General features: G+C 43.5%; 1 protein-coding gene across 2 annotated transcripts in view; it reads left to right on the forward strand.

Moving 5' to 3' along the window:
* Positions 1-18857, forward strand: part of LOC144606539 (rab effector Noc2-like) — a 143105-nt gene that overhangs the window by 23116 nt on the left and 101132 nt on the right. The window contains exons 1-3 of one of the 2 annotated variants that reach the window (XM_078422793.1): positions 11006-11149; positions 14205-14293; positions 17996-18139. In XM_078422793.1, coding sequence (XP_078278919.1) covers positions 14217-14293; positions 17996-18139 — 221 coding nt within the window. In that variant the 5' untranslated portion in view covers positions 11006-11149; positions 14205-14216. Of the gene's footprint in view, positions 1-11005; positions 11150-14204; positions 14294-17995; positions 18140-18857 lie in introns of those variants that run through there. The other variant, XM_078422792.1, reaches the window with a different exon arrangement.

The following is an 18857-nucleotide window of genomic DNA, read 5'->3' on the forward strand; positions in this document are numbered from 1 at the left end:
GATGCCTCAGAAAGCAAATACACTGATGTACTTTATTGGTGATTGCATCAATGTGAATGGACTCGACCATCATTACGGCAGTTCAATTATGAGAACGGAGTTATATTCACCCCTTGATGGACACAAAATGCTGGGGTAACTCAGCAAGTTGTGTAGGAAAATAACTGCAGATGCTGGTACAAATCGAAGGTATCACAAAATGCTGGAGTAACTCAGCAGGTCAGGCAGCATCTCGGAGAGAGGGAATGGGTGACGTTTCGTGTCGAGACCCTTCTTCAGACTGAAGGAGGGTCTTGACCCGAAACGTCACCCATTCCCTCCTAGATGCTGCCTGACCTGCTGTGTTACTCCAGCATTTTGTGATACCTTTGGAGTAACTCAGCAGGCCTGGCAGTAAAAGGACATTAAAACTTGAATGTGTAGGTAGGAACTGCAGATGCTGGTTTAAATTGAAGATAGTCACAAAATGCTGGTGTAACTCAGCGGGTCAGACAGCATCTCTGGAATGCTGCATAAATAAATAGTTTAAATAAATTTAAAACTGAGAAGTGTGAAGTGATGCATTTTGTTGGAAATGATCAACTTGGTGCTAATCTTAGCCACAAAGTTGTGAATTGGAACGTGGAATGTTAAGCACAACCTATTGATTTAACAGATGCTGCCTGACCCACTGAACGACGCCAGCATCTGGTGTTTTGCTCAAGATTCCAGCATCTGCAGTTCATAGAAACATAGAAAATAGGTGCAGGAGGAGGCCATTTGGCCCTTCGAGCCAGCACCGCCATTCATTGTGATCATGGCTGAACATCCACAATCAATAACCTTTGCCTGCCTTCTCCCCATATCCCTTGATTTCACTAGCCCCTAGAGCTCTATCTAACTCTCTCTTAAATCCATCCAGTGATTTGGCCTCCACTGCCCTCTGTGGCAGAGAATTCCACAAATTCACAACTCTCTGGGTGAAAAGGTTCCTTCTCGCCTCAGTTTTAAATGGCCTCCCCTTTATTCTAAGACTGTGGTCCCTGGTTCTGGACTCGCCCAACATTGGGAACATTTTTCCTGCATCTAGCTTGTCCAGTCCTTTCATAATTTTATATGTCTCCATAAGATCCCCTCTCATCCTTCTTAACTCCAGTGAATACAAGCCTACTCTTTTCAATCTTTCCTCATATGTCAGTCCCGCCATCCCAGGGATCAATCTCGTGAACCTACGCTGCACTGCCTCAATTACAAGGATGTCCTTCCTCGTGCATCTATTGAATGATTTTTTTTTTGACTCCTCTTGAAGGACTGAAGCTTCCTCCGTTGCTGGAAAGTTAGGTAATTGGAAAATGTGACAAGCCTTTGTACAAGATCTATCTATGTTCTTGTTCAAGTAAAGTTAAATTATGGCCATTGTGTCTGGAAGTTGAGAACAATAGAAATTAAGGTAGTTATTTTCTAATAAAGAAACAGATGAACCAAGATGTTGATAGGAATAGTTAATGACTGCAAAATAATTGTTGTGTGGTTAGATTGCTAATGGTTATTGACTGGGATTTGAAATTAAGTGGTTCAGTCGTGCAATTTGTTTCTGCTGAGATGGAAAGGAACAATTTCTTGGAATGGTGTAGCAGTTGTTTTTATGTGAAATAGTGGCCTACATCAATATTACATTGGAAGGCAGCATGCCAGATTGCTCATTCTTCTTTGAGCTGAAATGTGAACTTCTCAAATATAGAAACTGATATCGGTACCTGTTTTGGAAGTTATTTTTAATTGTTTGTGAATTCTCTAGAAATTTAGTTTTTCCAGACACCATTGATGTTTGGTGCTTTGCGTTCTTTATAAGCCCCCCAGGATTCCATTCTGCTGCCAAGTCTATTTACACCACTTTAAGTAATTCCCTTGCATGTTCACTTTCTGCCTAAGTCAGAGTGTAAGCCTGAGATCACAAAGTGCATGGGTTTTTGCATTATAGCAAAGACTGGAGCAGTGATTGTTTTTCACTATTTCACTCAATTCCACAATGCGGGGCTTGGGTCGGCCCGCTGCGGACCTTTCACCGTCCGGCGCGGCCTGGAACGTGGCAACTACAACAGCCTGACCACGGGAGAAGACGGCAGGGGAAGAGAAAAGACATTCTGGCCTTCCATCACAGTGAGGAGTGGACTGGAGGAGACTCACTGTGATGGATGTTTCTTTTTGTTTGATTGTGTGTGTTATTGCTTATTTTTATTGCTCTTGTTGTTGGACTGTGGGTGACCTTTCATTTCACTGCACATTTATGTGTACGTGACAAATAAACTTGACTTGACTTGAAAAGATAAGACAGGACAAAAGCATAAACCCTTCCACTTCAGCTTTTGATGTTCTCAATGAGGATGGTAGCATATTGACATTTAAGTAAAATAAAATTTGTCGTCATAGTCTCCCCCTTTCTTTTAAAATATTTTTAAAATCCTTGTTCTGTAATGCTGTGCTCCCTTTAACATTTGGTGTGATCTATATAATCTGCTGCCTGTATCCGGACAGCAGAAGCTATTTTGAGGTCAAATTAATGGAAACCTGTGAGTCCACATCCGAAGTTCATTTCCTCAGTCTCTGTAATTTCATGTTGTCCATGCTAATGGTTTGCGGTGTAACAGAAACTGTTCTCTGTTCATCCTGTGCCCTAAATAATGATGATGCTTGGCAATAAACTGAAGATAATTGCAGCCTCATGGAATTATGTTTTCATTATTTCAATTCAGTTGGATAGAATATTTTAAACTCAAATTTAACTTGGCTGAATTTCCCAAGTGCAACTAACTTAAAACATAGTTTTGGCCGGGGCTTTGCCTCGACTGTCTTTTACACCTTGAAAGCTCTATTCATCCACATGGCAAGTTCAAACATGCTAGGCACAAAAAGCTGGAGTAACTCAGCGGGACAGGCAGCATTTCTGGAGAGAAGGAATGGGTGACGTTTTGGGTCGAGACCCTTCGTCAAACTTACTTAAATGGAAGTCTAATCTCCAGATCATATCACTGAGCTTGAGTGCTGTCTGAAGAAGGGTCTCGACCTGAAACATCACCCATTCCTTCTCTCCAGAGATGCTGCCTGTCCCACTAGGTTACTCTGTTTTTTTTTTGTGTCTATCTTAGGTTTAAACAAGCATCTGCAGTTCCTTCCTACACAAGTTCAAAATTGCGCTTCCTGATCGGTGATGCCAACTTATAAAAGGCCAACTAATCCAATCTGTAAAAAAATAACTACAGATGCTGGTACAAATCGAAGGTATTTATTTCACAAAATGCTGGAGTAACTCAGCAGGTCAGGCAGCATCTCAGGAGAGAAGGAATGGGTGACGTTTCGGGTCGAGACCCTTCTCCAGTCTGAAGAAGGGTCTCGACCCGAAACGTCACCCATTCCTTCTCTCCTGAGATGCTGCCTGACCTGCTGAGTTACTCCAGCATTTTGTGAAATAAAAAACGAATCCAATCTGGTGAGGGCCTTCATGGTGGGACCAAGGTCCCCAAGCCCAGCTGCTAAATTGAAGCATTTAATTAGATTAGCAAAATGTTGGGAATTGTAGAAAAGAACAGGCTGTTTGATCGGTCGATCAGGATGGAAGGTGAATATGTGTTGCTGTCAAGCGGCCTGCTGTGAGGAACGTGCTTAAGAGGGCTGTTGCCCTTCAGTGCTGCAGGTGGACCAAACTGTGTAAGGGACCATGGGAAAAATGCCCAGGTCTTGTCTTGAGGAATGCCTCTGTATAAAACACCCCAAAGTTGGTTTCAAAGTCCTTTTGTACAATCTCTTGATTTATTTTGTGGGAAAACTGGATGGACCTGAGAGCTATTTGGTTAACTGTGTCAAAAAAGGGGCAAAATCCAATTTCTTGGCAAGTGAGTGTTTTCATTTCAATGGTGGGGAATGTGTTACATATAGGTATGTTTACATTGTCTTGAATTAATTGTGTTTGCCTTCATGTATTTAGTTGTCAAATTGATTTTTTGATTTATTTTACGTTTTGTCAACTGTCTTACATTGAATTTTAAGCGTTTCTGAATGTTTCTGAACATCTTATGGATTAACTTTGCCAGCTGTAAAATACGTTGTTATTCATTTCAAAGGTGGGGAGACTAGGTCACTTGATGGCGATTTATCATGGTTGAAATTTAACTTGGTGAACTCTTCGCTCAGCCTGCCTGGGCCTATGCGAGCTCCCGGTTGCTAAACACTTTAACGCGCCCTCCCGTTCCCACACTGACATTTCTGTCCGGGTCATCCTCCATTGTGTGAGTGAGGCCAAATGTAAATTGGAGGAACAGCAGCTCATATTTCGCTTGGGCAGCTTTTAAGTATCTTTTTAAAATGCCTCTGCTATCTGTCAATGCAGTAAGAGCAAGCAAGGGTTGATGGCTTTTGAAGATCATTGGTTTTAAAGTAAGTTAATTTACTTGGTCGGTGCACTGAATTTAGAGTAAAATTCTCAACATTAATCGACGTCTCATTAATGTTATATTTGTGCAGCATCCTATTGGATTTGAAACCTGGATCCTCATTAAATGTGAAGCCTTTGATCTTGTCAAGATAACAGAAAATAATACGGATTGGCATTTTGAGAATAAGTGGACTGCAACAGGGAGAGAGAAAGGCTGATGTGTATTTATTTAGTACCTAGCATTACTCTGGTATTCATCTGGAAGATTTGGTTAGTTTAGAGATACAGCCTGAGTACAGGCCCTTCGGCCCACTGAGTCCACGCCAACCATTGATTACCTCTTCACACTTCCTATCGAGTCCGCACATGTTAGATATTGTGTTTCAGCCAAAACTGAACACACTCTTAGCAATCTTCACATTAGTTCTATGTTATCCCACTTTAACATCCACTCCCTGCACATTTGGGGCAATTTGGATTGTTGGATTCACGGGAGGTGGGTCTTGGAGGGGAGGATGCTCCTCAAACTGCAGAGCATCTTGGACAATACAGCTCACCCCCTCCGTGACACACTGGTCAACCTGAGGAGCACCTTCAGCAACAGACTGGTTCCACCAGGATGCAGCACAGAACGCCATAGGAGATCCTTCTTCCCTGTGGCTATCAAACTGTACAACTTCTCCCCCTTCTCTCGTGGGATAGACTGACTCCCCTCTCTCCCCCCCCCCCCCCCCATCTTTGCACATCCTCAATCCTGGACTTTCCACGTCACTTAAATTTCATGTTCCATGTATCTTGTGTGTTGTGTTTTGTGACTGTGGACAGGCCAAACCCCCCCTTGGGATAAATAAAGTTCGATCGTATCGTATTTGCAGGGGCCAATTAACCTACAAACCCACACGACATTGTGATGTGGGAGGAAAAGATGTAACGCAAATAAGATCAAATAATTGACTGTCTGAGCTCTTTGTATGTCATTGTCTGGCAAATATCAATTGTTACTGAGTCGATGAAGACTGATTGAGACTGTAAAGTAACAGGATACACAATAATATTGTCTGCAGACTATTTTTAAAGTCGCATTATAGTGTCTTGATTTTCACCATTGGCTTCTGCAGCTTTCTGAAATGTAGGACTCCAGCTGATACCAGATTTGGTTTGGGTACGAGGAACTGCAGGTGCTGGGTCTACAAATAAAGCCACAAAGTGCTGGAGTTACTCAACCAGTCAGGTAGCTTCTCTGGAGAACATGGATACATGACGTTTTGGGTTGAGATCCTCCTTCAGACTGATTGTGGTGAGGGGGTGTGGGTGGGGAAAGAAAGCTGGAAGAGGAGCAAGACACAGCCAGGCAGGTAATTGGTTGGTACAGGCAAGGGCTTTTTGTGATAGGCAGATGGTGGTCAAAAGCTGGAGATGAAAAGACGAGAGGATGTGCGATAAAGAGTTGAAGGTTTGTGAATTGTGAAGCTAGAGGGGAAGGTTTTGGAGTAACTTAAAAAGTTAGAGAATTCAATGTTCATACTGTGTGGCTGTTCAAGTGGAAAGCCTACAATTGGTGCGTGAGGTCACTTTAGTTGTATGGAAAAAGTTGGACTTTGGTTGGGGAGTGGACATTTTGAAGAGGATATTTTCTTGCAGTAAAAATTGATTTATTTTTAAAATTTCATGATTGAAGTCTCGTACAAAAGTACACACAGTCTTACACATTCTTTGAATCGCATGTTCCAATGTGTGTTCTCATTAAAAAACAATGCCCTCTCATTGTGCTTTACTTTCTACCCGTGAATTAAAATCCAATCTCAGGAGAGCATCTCTTTGGCCAAGTGATTCCATGATTCCATGTCCTAGAGGGCAAATAAGGAGCATCATTTGTGAAATAAAATTATTCATAACATAGTCAATAAATAAGGTCATAAGGAATAGGAGTAGAATTAGGCCATTCGGCCCATCAAGTCTGCTCCGCCATTCAATCATGGCTGATCTATCTATCCCTCCTAACCCCATTCTCCTGCCATCTCCCCATAATCCCTGACACCCGTACTAATCAAGAATCTATCTCTGCCTTAAAAATATCCACCAACCTGGCCTCCACAGCCCACTGTGGCAATTTCCAAGTTTCATGTAAAACTATAACAACAACCTCACTATTAATGTTTATGTACAGGTATATGAAAACAGGATGCATGAATGTTAAGTGCATTAAGTGATGCATGATATCAGACAGCGTAATCTAGAAACCCAATCGTTAGTTATATAATTGGTTCTTTTTAAAATAGAAACAGAAAATGCTGTAAACTTTGAGCAGGTCACTCTGCATCGGGAGAAAGTGAAGCAGAGTTAATATTTCAGGTTGGAAGCCGTTCAAGAGAACGCATCTGTATTATTGCTATTATAACCACAACTCTTGAAAATTTATTCCACGTGAGGATTACGGAAAAGAAGGTTTGATTCTTAAATATGTTCATTCTTTTTGCAGTTGGTCCCGTAACTGGTCTTAAATCTCAGTACAGTCCGTTGCATCACAATTGATTTTGTGATTTAGTTTCAGGGTAGTTTATTGTCACGTGTACCGAAGTACAATGAAAAGGTTTTGTTGCGTGCTAACTGTCAGCAGAAAGACAATGCATTATTACAATCAGGCCATTTACAGTATAGAAACATGATAAGGGAAGAATGTTTACTGCAAGGGAAAGCCTGCAAAGCCCGATCACGGATAGTCCGAAGGTCACTAAAGAGGTAGATAGTAGTTCAGCTCTGCTCTCTGGTTGTGGTAGGATGATTCGATTGCCTGATAGTAGCTGGGAAGAAACTGAATCTGGAGGTGTGCATTTTCACACTTGCGTACTCTTGCCTGATGGGAGAGGGGAGAAGAGGGAGTAGCCAGGGTGCGACTGGCCCTTGATTATGCTGCTGGTCTTGCCGAGGCAGCGTGAGATATAAATGGCGTCAACAGAAGGGAGGTTGGTTTGTGTGACGGTCTGGGCTGCGTTTATAAGGATTGACTAATGAATAATATCACTTGATCGGATATACTATTACAAAACCGCACCCTAATCTTTGAGAAAACGTCATGATGTATCTGATATCTATCCAGAGAAATGTAGCCAGCCTTTGAGGCATAGAACCATAAATGAGATTTGTTAAAGCAAATATTTTTTCATTTGCATTTTATTTAACAATTATTTATGTAGCAATAAATATCTTGGTGCATTATTCATATATAGCGTCGCTCAGATACAAGATATGAATGATTTGCTTTGGGATTAATAAGTTAGTTTTCGATAGCTTCCTGCAAATAATTTGTCTGTTTCCAAGCCTCATATCACCACCTGCTCTTTCCATTAGACATCCTTTAAAAATTGGTATTGAGTGTGATTTTAAACACAAAATACTTACTAAATACAGTAATGATTGAAATAGAGTTATCATGCAGGATTACTGAATTCATGTCTTATCATTTTATATCACTTAATGTAAAATGTGTTTTGAAAGAGTTGTGTACGGATAGAGCTGTCTCATAAGGGAAGCTATGTCAGGATTGGAGACTGCCTTGTAGATGCCAAGAAGGAAGTTCTATTGAATTTAAAATAATTCTAATGAGGCTCCGAAGAACAGATTTGTAAATGTCCTTAATTGATGCATAATTTTGATTATTGATAGGCAAATTCAATAGACAATAGACAATAGGTGCAGGAGCAGGCCATTCGGCCCTTCGAGCCAGCACCGCCATTCAATGTGATCATGGCTGATCATTCTCAATCAGTACCCCGTTCCTGTCTTCTCCCCACACCCCCTGACTCCGCCATCCTTAAGAGCTCTATCTAGTTCTCTCTTGAATGCATTCAGAGAATTGGCCTCCACTGCCTTCTGAGGCAGAGAATTCCACAGATTCACAACTCTCTGACTGAAAACGTTTTTCCTCATCTCCGTTCTAAATGGCCTACCCCTTATTCTTAAACTGTGGCCCCTTGTTCTGGACTCCCCCAACATTGGGAACATGTTTCCTGACTCCAACAATGGGGTGAACTTTTAAGACCCCTTCATGGTGGGCTGAAAAGTCACTGCACTGAGTCATAATTCCAAGTGTTTAGTTTTTAGTTTGCGGAAAGGGACCCTTCGGCCCACTAAGTCCGCACCAACCAGCGATCCCTGCACACTAACACTATCCTGCACACACTAGGGACAATTTACATTAAATTTATATTTTTACCAAGCCAAGTAGCCTGCCAAAAACCTGTACCTCTGTGGAGTGTGGGAGGAAAACCGAAGATCTCGGAGAAAGCACATGCAGGTCACAGGGAGAACGTACAAACTTTTGACAGACAGCAGCCGTGGTCAGGATCGAACCAGGGTCTCTGGTGCTGTAAGGCAGCAACTCTACCGCTGTGCCAGAGGTTCTGGAGTCCAGTTCATAACATGGAACCATAGAAACATAGAACATAGGTGTAGGAGTAGGCCATTCGGCGCTTTGAGCCAGCACCGCCATTCAACATGATCATGGTTGTAACCAAAAATCAGTACCCCGTTCCTGCCTTCTCTACATGTCCCTTGATTCCGTTAGCTTTTAGAGCTATATCTAACTCTCTCTTGAATACATCATGACATACACAATGCCCCATCCCATCTTTAACCTTTTCTCTAGGATAATTTCACCTTCCAATCTTCCCAGCTCCTCCTGCTGTTCTTCACTTTCCCACCGGGTTCTTCAGTTTGCCATTCTTCAAGATCGAGGTTAAGGCATAGCTCGTTTATCTGTTTACAAAAAATCTCTTTGCCAAAAAATCAGCACATCAATATATTGCTGAATTCTATCAAATTTAGTACTACCAAATTTTTTCCATTGAGGAGTGAAAATATGATCAGGTACTTCAAAATAGATTTTTCTGAAGTTATTTGGTAACATCACAGTGACATACATGTGCCCTTTGAATTTTTGCCAGCACAATTTTTAATGATGAAAGATTGCTGCGTTTTAGAAGGGATTACAATAATATATTTTAAAATGTAAACTTAATTGATCATTAGCAAAAATGATTAATAGTGAATGATAAATGAAAACCTTTGGTAGAATTGAAGATAAATATGTACAAAATCACGAGATGAATGGATCGCCTAAACGTGTCCAGAGTAGGGGAATCAAGAACCAGAGAACATAGGTTTTAGGTGAGGGAAGGAAAGATTTAATAGGAATTTGAGAGGTAACTTCTTTACACAATGAGTGGTGGGTGTATGGAATGAGCTGCTGGAGGAGATAGTTGGGAGATACCATTGCAACGTTTAGGAAGCATTTAGACGAGCACATGGATAAGATAGGGTTGGAGGGATATGGGTTGAACATGGGCAGGTGGGACTAGTGTAGATGGGGCATGTCGGTTGGTGTGGGCAAGTTGGGTTGAAGGGCCTGTTTCCACGGTGTAAGACTCTATGATTCTGATATCAATGGCTGACTTGCAGTCCAGTTCCACCTGGTGACCGTATGGCAGTCAGTTCGGCTTAGTTTATCTGTTCAACAGATTCTGTAAAAAAAAAATCATGTCGAAATGGTTGCAAGCATTTCCAATTATATATTTTTCATAAAGACAATCTCATTCAGGAATTTCAAGTATGAAGGTGTTCCTTGATAAATGCTGTGTTAAAGGAATTAGAAAAGAGAAAGATGAAATTCACAATGAAATGTTGCCTGGATTAGCTAGAGTGCTCTATGTCTAAGGAGCCGTAGGATAGGCTGGGTGTGATCTCACTGGAATGTAGGAGACTGAGGAGTGACCTGACAGAGCTTTATAAAATTATCAAGGTGGAGACAGGATTAGACTTAATCATAGGGAAGGTACTTATTTTCTAAATGTGTTTTGCAATTTTGTGTTTTGCGGTCTGAGACCTGTTAATGCCCTGTGCATAGTTGCGTATAATTGATGCACGATTTATGTTTTTGTTTGTTGTCCAAGTCTTTGTGCGTGTGATTCTGCTGCAAGCAAGATTTTTATTGTACCTGCAGCTCACGGACTTGTTCGAATGACAATAGACTTGACCAGAGGGTGTGTTTAAAGTGAGAGTGGAGAAATTTAAAGGAGATCCGAGGGTAAGTTCTTCACACAAAGAGTGGTGGGTTACTGGGAAACCCAGCAGAGGTTGATACAGTTACAATGTGTAAATGACATTTGGACTGGTTCTTGGATGAGAAAGAGAAATATGGCTCTAACACAGAGAATTGCCATTAGCATGGAAAGACATTGTGTTTGGCATGGACGAAGAGCGATGGAAGGTCCAGTTTCTGTATGATTCCACTGTTGATGAGGGAAGGAGCAGGGAAAGGTGAGGGGGGAAGAGAGAGAATGGAACAACTAGGAAGGGTCAGGGGGAGAGAGGTGTTGAGGCATTGAGAATTGGCTGGAGCTCAGGACAGGAAGAGAGCGGTGATAGAAGGCAGGGGGTGTGCCAAAGGTCTGATCTCCCTTTGGGGTACAGAGTCTGGAACCCAGCGGTCTACCTTGGCTCCCCATTTCCAACAAGCACTCCCCCTGGGCTCCAGCTCTCCTGCCTCCTGCCGTTAAGAGGAATTCACTGCTGCACAAGTCAGAGCAAAGTGCTTGTACCTTGATAGCAGGAGACACTGGCTCGACGCGGCATTGCCTTTACTCTCATGATTCTGGGTGAACACGAGCAAGGGTGAAGCGAGATGTGTTGGTGTGGAGAAAATAATGCGGTAGATGTTGTTCTTCAATAACGTAACAATTCTGGGTAAGTGCGTCTTCCCTATTGATGCTTGATAGAAAAGAACATGTTGGTTTTCAGTTGTAATAATCAATGTGATAAATGGTGATTAATTGATTATCCCAGTTGTGCATGTATATTCAATTTTTAAGATATAGAACACTCAATTATCCTGTAAACACTTTATGGTTGAATGTTCCTTCAATGAATGAGATGCGTTGACCTTTAACGCTTTGTTTGCTCAACAAAGTGGCTCGAATGTTTCAAGGTTAGCATCAACGTTGTGTAATTGTGTTTCCATGGTGATCTCGTCATATTTTCACAGAAAAGAAGAAAAAAATATTAGTTCTAATGTGCCGGCAAATGTGATCTTTTAGACCATCGGTTCTTGTTATTTGAAAACAATCAGGCTTAAGTATTTTGCCAAGTGTTTTTTCGAAACCATTATTTGTATACTTGTCCATCGTCTCTGTGTAATAAAAGTGCTTGTAACACAATCCCAGGTCTTTTGTCAGAGATCCGTATGTAATGCCCACTAGTAGAGTGCACCGTGGCAAGATGGTTCCTATAGTAACCGCTGATGATAAGTGTTTTTTTATCGTTAAAGAATTGATTACTTCATCTATTCATCGGAAACTTACACTTCGTCCAGCATATCAATAATTTGCTCTGAGGGTTTGCGATAAAACTCTTGAGGGTTCTGCTGATGTGACAAATGAAGGGTCTCGACCCGAAACGTCACCCATTCCTTCTCTCCAGAGATGCTGCCTGTCCCACTGAGTTGCTCCAGCTTTTTGTGCCTATCTTCGGTTAAAATCTGCAGTTCCTTCCTACGCAAAACAAATTAATTTCAGTTTTTTTGTGCTGTTTAAATGTTAAGAGCATCCTTCATTGTCTTGCAACCACCTCGTCTCCCCTTCCTTTGTCTTTATAGAAACATGGAAACTAGGTGCAGGAGTAGGCCATTCGGCCCTTCGGCCATTCAATATGATCATGGCTGATCATCCAGCTCAGTAACCTGTCCTCCTTACCCCCTGATCCCTTTAGCCACAAGGGCCACATCTAACTCCCTCTTAAATATAGCCAATGAACTGGCCTCAACTACCCTCTGTGGCAGAGAATTCCACAGACTCACCACTCTCTGTGTGAAGAAATGTTTTCTCATCTCGGTCCTAAAAGACTTCCCCCTTATCCTTAAGCTGTGACCCTTGGTTCTGGACTTCCCCAACATCGGGAACAATCTTCCCGCATCTAGCCTCTCCAACCCCTTAAGAATTTTATATGTTTCAATAAGATCCCCCCTCAGTCTTCTAAATTCCAGCGAGTATAAGCCTAGTCTATCCAGTCTTTCTTCATATGAAAGTCCTGCCATCCCAGGGATTGTGGGTTCTGAGCCGACCACTGGCACCAGTTGCCAGGACCGGTCTGAGTCTGTGCCATTATTTAATATGATAGATGGTGTTGATGTGCAGATTTGACTTGGGCTGGGCTTGTATTCACTGGAATTTAGATGGATGAGAGGGCATCTTATCAAAACATATAATTTTTTTAAATGACTGGACAAGCTAGATGCAGGAAAAATATTCCCAATGTTGTGGGAGCCCAGAACCAGGGGTCACATTTTAAGAATAAAGAGGGGGGGCATCTAAAACTGAGGTGAGAAAAAACCTTTTCACCCAGAGAGTTGTGAATTTGTGGATTTCTCTGCCACAGAAGGCAGTGGAGGCCAATTCACTGGATGAATTTAAAAGAGGTTTAGATAGAGCTCTCGGGGCTAGTGGAATCAAGGGTTATGGGGAGAAGGCAGGCATAGGTTACTGATTGTGCATGATCAGCCATGATCACAATGAATGGCGGTGCTGGCTCGAAGGGCCAAATGGCCGCTTCCTGCACCTATTTTCTATGTTTCTACGTTTGTCTCTATAAATATTATATGGTGGTCACCTATTTGTGAATAAATCCATCTGGCACAGTTGGATCGATGAGGATGTGATCACGTTTGTTCGTCCATCGTGTTGGTTCACTCACGACTTGCTGTAGACCCAGGTTGCCAACCTCGTCCATTAGTGCACCAGCTCTGCTTATTCTGGTGTTACAATATTTAGTTTATTGTCTCATGTACCGAGGTACAGTGAATAGGGTTTGTCGCGTGCTAACCAGTCGGTGGAGAGACCAAATGTGTAGGGAGGAACTGCAGATGCTGGTTTAATTTTTTCCCCCGTGTCTGACAGTGGAGAGACAAGGCATGATTACCATCGAGCCCCTCTTGGGCAAACCCCTCTTGGTAATAGGTATTGAAGTTCCCCAACTGTAGCACCTTCTGCATCCTTGCTACTCTCGGTGCTTTCTTCCAAGTGTAGTTCAATATGATGGAGCACGCAATCGTTAGCAGAGGGAGGACTCTGTGTGATAAACAGGAGATCTCCTTGCCCAAGCTTCACCCGATGCCATAAGACCCCACAGACTCTGGAGTCAGTCAATGTTGGGGACATGCCCTGCCACCTGTGCCACCATCTTTGGTGGTCTGTCTTGCTGGTTGGACCGAACCCAGCTGTAGATTGTGATGGAGGAACTGGCCATTTTGTAAGTTATGATTCTACGAGTGAGACTTTGCTTCACTGTTCCTTGTCCTCCCTTGGCTAATGAGTGTGTGATCCAACACTTGGGAGAGGCTTGGACGGCACGGTGGCGCAGCGGTAGAGTTGCTGCCTTACAGCGCCAGAGACCCGGGTTTCATCTTGACTACGGGTGCTGTCTGTATGGAGTATAAACCTGTACATCTTTGGAGTGCGGGATGAAACCGGAGCACCTGGAGAAACCCCACGTGGTCATGAGTAACCCCGTGACCACGTGGGTTTTCTCCAGGTGCTCCGGTTTCCTCCCGCACTCTAAAGATGTACAGGTTTGTAGGCTAATTGGCTTGGTAGAAATATAAATTGTCCGCAGCGTGTGTAGGTGAGTGTTAATATGCGAGGGTCGCTGGTCGGCGCGGACCCGGTGGGCTGAAGGGCCTGTTTCTGCGCTGTAACTCCAAACTAAACAAAGTACTGACTTTTCCCTTTTCCTTCTTGATGATCCACAGCGGGCAGACGCGATGGCTGACACTATATTTGGGAGTGGAACAGATCAATGGGTTTGTCCCAATGACAGGCAACTTGCACTTCGAGCAAAGTAAGTATTTACAAAAATATCATTTAACCTTTTAAATATTTAAAAAGTATCACAATATTCTCTGTGTTTGTGTACAACTATTTTGTTAAGAGTCGGAGATAGAGTCATAGATTGATACAGTGTGGAAACAGGCCCTTCGGCCCAACTCGCCCACACCGGCGAACAATGTCCCAGCTACCCTAGTCCCACTTGCCTGCGCTTGGTCCATAACCCTCCAAACCTGTCCTATCCATGTACCTGTCCAACTGTCTCTTAAACGATGGGGGTAGTCCCAGCCTCAACTACCTCCTCTGGCAGCTTGTTCCATACACCCACCACCCTCGGTGTGAAAATGTTACCCCTCGGTTTCCTATTAAATCTTTTCCCCTTCACCTTGAACCCATGTCCTCTGGTCCTCGATTCCCCTACTCTGGGTAAAAGACTCGGTGGGTCTAGTGGGTAGAGTGCATCTACCCGATCTATTCCTCTCATGATTTTGCACACCTCTATAAGATCTCCCCTCATCCTCCTGCACTCCATGGAATAGAGACCCAGCCTACTCAACCTTTCCCTATAGCTCACACCCTCTAGTCCTGGCAACATCCTCATAAGTCTTTTCTGAACCCTTTCAAGCTTGACAATATCTTTCCTATAAGATACTTATAGGATACTTAAGGAGACTTACGAAAAATTTCCTGATGCCAGCATGTTAAAAAAATTATTGCGCGGCATTGTTCTTTTAAACTGCTGTTGGAAATCGCGATGGTTTGGCATCTGGCTCACAAGGTAATAGACAATAGGTGCAGAAGTAGGCCATTCAGCCCTTTGAGCCAGCACCACCATTCAATGTGATCATGGCTGATCATTCTCAATCAGTACCCCGTTCCTGCCTTCTCCCCATATCCCCTGACTCCGCTATCCTTAAGAACTCTGTCTAGCTCTCTCTTGAATGCATTCAGAGAATTGGCCTCCACTGCCTTCTGAGGCAGAGAATTCCACAGTTTGCAACTTCCATTTACAACAAGGTTGTGGTAGGGTGGCACAGTGGTGCAGCTGGTAGAGGTGCTGCCCCACAACACCAGAGACGTGGGTTCGATCCTGACCTCGGGTACTGTTTGTGTGGAATTTGCACGTTCTCCCCGCGACCGCGTGAGTTTCCTCCGGGAAATCCATATCCCAAAGATGAGCAGGTTTGTAGGTTAATTGGCCTCTGTAAATTGCCCCTATTGTGTGCAGGTAGTGGATGCAAGAGTTGGGTAACGTAGAACTAGTGTGAACGGGTGATCAATGGTTAGCGTGGACTCGGTGGGATGAAGGCCTGCTTCCATGCTGTATCTCTAAACTAAACCCCCACAGCTCACACACTCTCCTCCAGCTGCCTAGGCCCTGGTTCCAGTGACCTCAGACACCCACCCAGTCTGCCCTCCTACTCGTTGGTCCATGGTCCCACCACCACCCCTGTGTGAGACGCTTGACCCGGTCTCTGGTTCCCCTGCTTCCGTCCACTCATCAGGGCATCACCTCGGTTGTAAAGAAAGCAAACTCGATGCTAGCATTTAATCCAAGAGGGCTTGAATACGAAAACAGGGATGTAATGATGAGGCTCTATTGGGCGATGGTGAGGCCGCATTTGGAATATTGTGAGCAATTTTGGACACCATATGTGAGGAAGGATGTGCTGGCTCTGGAGAGGGTCCAGAGGAGGTTTACAAGAACGATCCCAGGAATGAGTAGGTTAACCTTTGTGACTGGGCCTGTACTTGCTGGAGTTTAAACCTCTTTGAAACATGCAGAAAAGTGAAAGGCCTGGATAGAGTGGATGTGGAGATGATGTTTCCACCAGTGGGAGAGTCTAGGACTAGAGGTCAAAGCCTCAGAATTAAAGGACGTTCTTTTGGGAAGGAGATGGGAAGAAATTTCTTGAATCTGTGGAATTCTTTGCCACAGAAGGCTGTGGAGGCCAAGTCAGTGGATATTTTTAAGGCAGACATAGATAGATTCTTGATAAGTACAGTTATCAGAGGTTATGGGAAGAAGGCAGGAGAATGGGGTTAGGAGGGAGAGATAGATCAGCCATGATTGAATGGCGCAGTAGACTTGATGGGCCGAATGGCCTAATTCTACTCCTATCACATGACTTCTGACTTTTATGACCTCATGCAAAATGTCCAATCACTGCGTCTCCGGTTTCCGCACACAGTTTAAACTCAAGGTGGACACCAAGTGCTGGGGCAACACAACGGGTCAGGCAACATCTCTGGAGAAAAGGAACAGGTGACGTTTTGGTTCGGTAACCCCTCTTCAGACTCTTCACAGTCCACTGAGTCTCTCGGTCCCATCGGTCAAACGAGTTCGATGTGATCCTACTTTTGCACCCACTCCCCAAGCACCAGGGGGCAATTTACAGAGGCCAATTACCCCACAAATGCTCTGTTAATTAACCCATTAATGCTCTGGTGATACAACATCTTTTGAGACTGGTAATGGAAGCTGATAGATCACTGCTGCTACTTCACAGCTGACCGCCAGAACTCCAAGGTCCTTATCCCTCTTCAATGCAAATTCCCAAGGCAGCATATTCCCTTTGTCACTGCAGCTTGCGTGATGAAAGGACTATGGCCAAGGAGTCCAGCGTATGACACCTTTTGTGGCGTTATGTGATTGAGAACAGTTTTTTTTTTAACCCGGAACAATCGACAATAATGATGATTTGCAGGATGTTTGGCTTCAATCAGGAGATTAGACCAGGCACTTCCTAGTGTGAAGGAAGGAACTGCAGATGCTGGTTTACACCGAAGATAGACACAAAACGCTGGAGTAACTCTGTGGGACGGGCAGCATCTCTGGAGAGAAGGAATGGGTGAAATATCGGGTCGAGACCCTTCTTCAGACGCTAGTGGGAATCAGGCTTGAGCATCTAGCATGATCTTAGCATTAGTTCCATAATGCCATTATGGCATTAGGCAGCATTGACACAAAGGGCTGAATGGCCTCTGTGCCGAAACAATTATGTGAATCTAACCATGTTTTATAAACCTTGTCATTTGATGTTGGAGGAGCATTGTTCAAGGGCCAGGTACTTAACTGTTTATTTACAATATGTGATTTGGTTACTATTGGGACTTGGTATGGAAATGGTTTAGGTTTTCATATTCTTCAAATTGATGATGGTGTGCGTGTGCGTGTGCGCATGTGTCTCTGTTGGGGAAATTAAAAATAAATGTATGTGTTTACGTCGGCCATTTGCTTCCCAGCTGTTATCAGGCAACTGAATCATCCTACCACAACTAGAGAGCAGTGCTGAACTGCTATCTACCTCATTGGTGACCCTCGGATTATCCTTGTTCAGACTTTAGACACAAAATGTTGGAGTAACTCGGTGGGACGGGCAGCATCTCTGGAGAGAAGGAATGGGTGACGTTTTGGGACGAGACCCTATTTCAGACTGTCCAGAGATGCTGCCTGGCCCGCTGAGTTATTCCACCCTTTTGTGTCTATCTTTGGTTTAAACCAGCATCTGCACACTTGTTTGGACTTTGCTGGCTTTACCTTGCACTAAACATTATTCCCTTATCAGGTGTCTATACACTGTAAATGGCTTGATTGTAATCGTGTATTGTCGTTCTGTTGACTGGTTAGCACGCAACAAAAGTTTTTTATTGTACCTCGGTACAGGTGACTAAACTAAACTGAACTGAATCTGTCTGGTCTTTTTTACGATAGGCTCAAAACTGGCTGGTCGGTGCATACAAACGAAACAGCCAAACAGCGACAAAATCAGATGCTCTCCAAATCTGAAATTGAAATGATCCTGGATGTCATCCACAGAGCAGAGAGGCTGGAGCTGATCGAGCAAAACCGCATTGGGTACGTCAAACCGTTTTGCCAAAATTCCCAATGTGCCTTGTAAATCTTTACACAGGACTTTGACGCTGGTAGAAGCAGCACGAGAGGTTAATTTCCAGGTCCGAAAACTATTTGTGGAAGATTTCTGTGCTACTTTCATTCCCAGGTGCACTCTGAACACTTTCCATTTGTGTGTTTTTGACAACAACATCAATAGCTGAAGCCAATTGTGGGTGTTGGTCGAATGGTATAAATACTGGGTCAAAATATAAAATGTTAATCAACGGAAGCACGGTGGGTAGCGGTAGAGCTAATGCCTTACAGCGCCAGTGTGGGGGGAAACTGGAGCACCCGGAGAAAACCCACACAGGTCACAGGGAGAACGTACAAACTCCGCATAGAGAAGCACCAGTAATTGTAGATCGAACCCGGGTCTCTGGAGCTGCGAGGCAGCAACTCTACCGCTGTGGCACTGTGCCGCCCTATGGAACTAGTGTGAACGGGTAATCAGTGGTTGGCCTCAACTGAGTGGCCGAAGGGCCTGGTTTCCATCGCTGTATCTCTAAACTAATCCAAACAATAAATTAACGTGCTATCTGAAACTATGAGAAATTGTAAAATCAAAATATTGTCCAGTTGACCTCTATATTAGCATATCATGGTTCTGATACTTCTAAGTACTGGTGCAAAAATCATAATGATTTATCAAGATAACTCTGGAAATGAAAGTGATAAGCAG

The sequence above is a fragment of the Rhinoraja longicauda genome, chromosome 26 (genome assembly GCF_053455715.1).
Source record: "Rhinoraja longicauda isolate Sanriku21f chromosome 26, sRhiLon1.1, whole genome shotgun sequence".
NCBI lineage: Eukaryota > Metazoa > Chordata > Chondrichthyes > Rajiformes > Arhynchobatidae > Rhinoraja > Rhinoraja longicauda.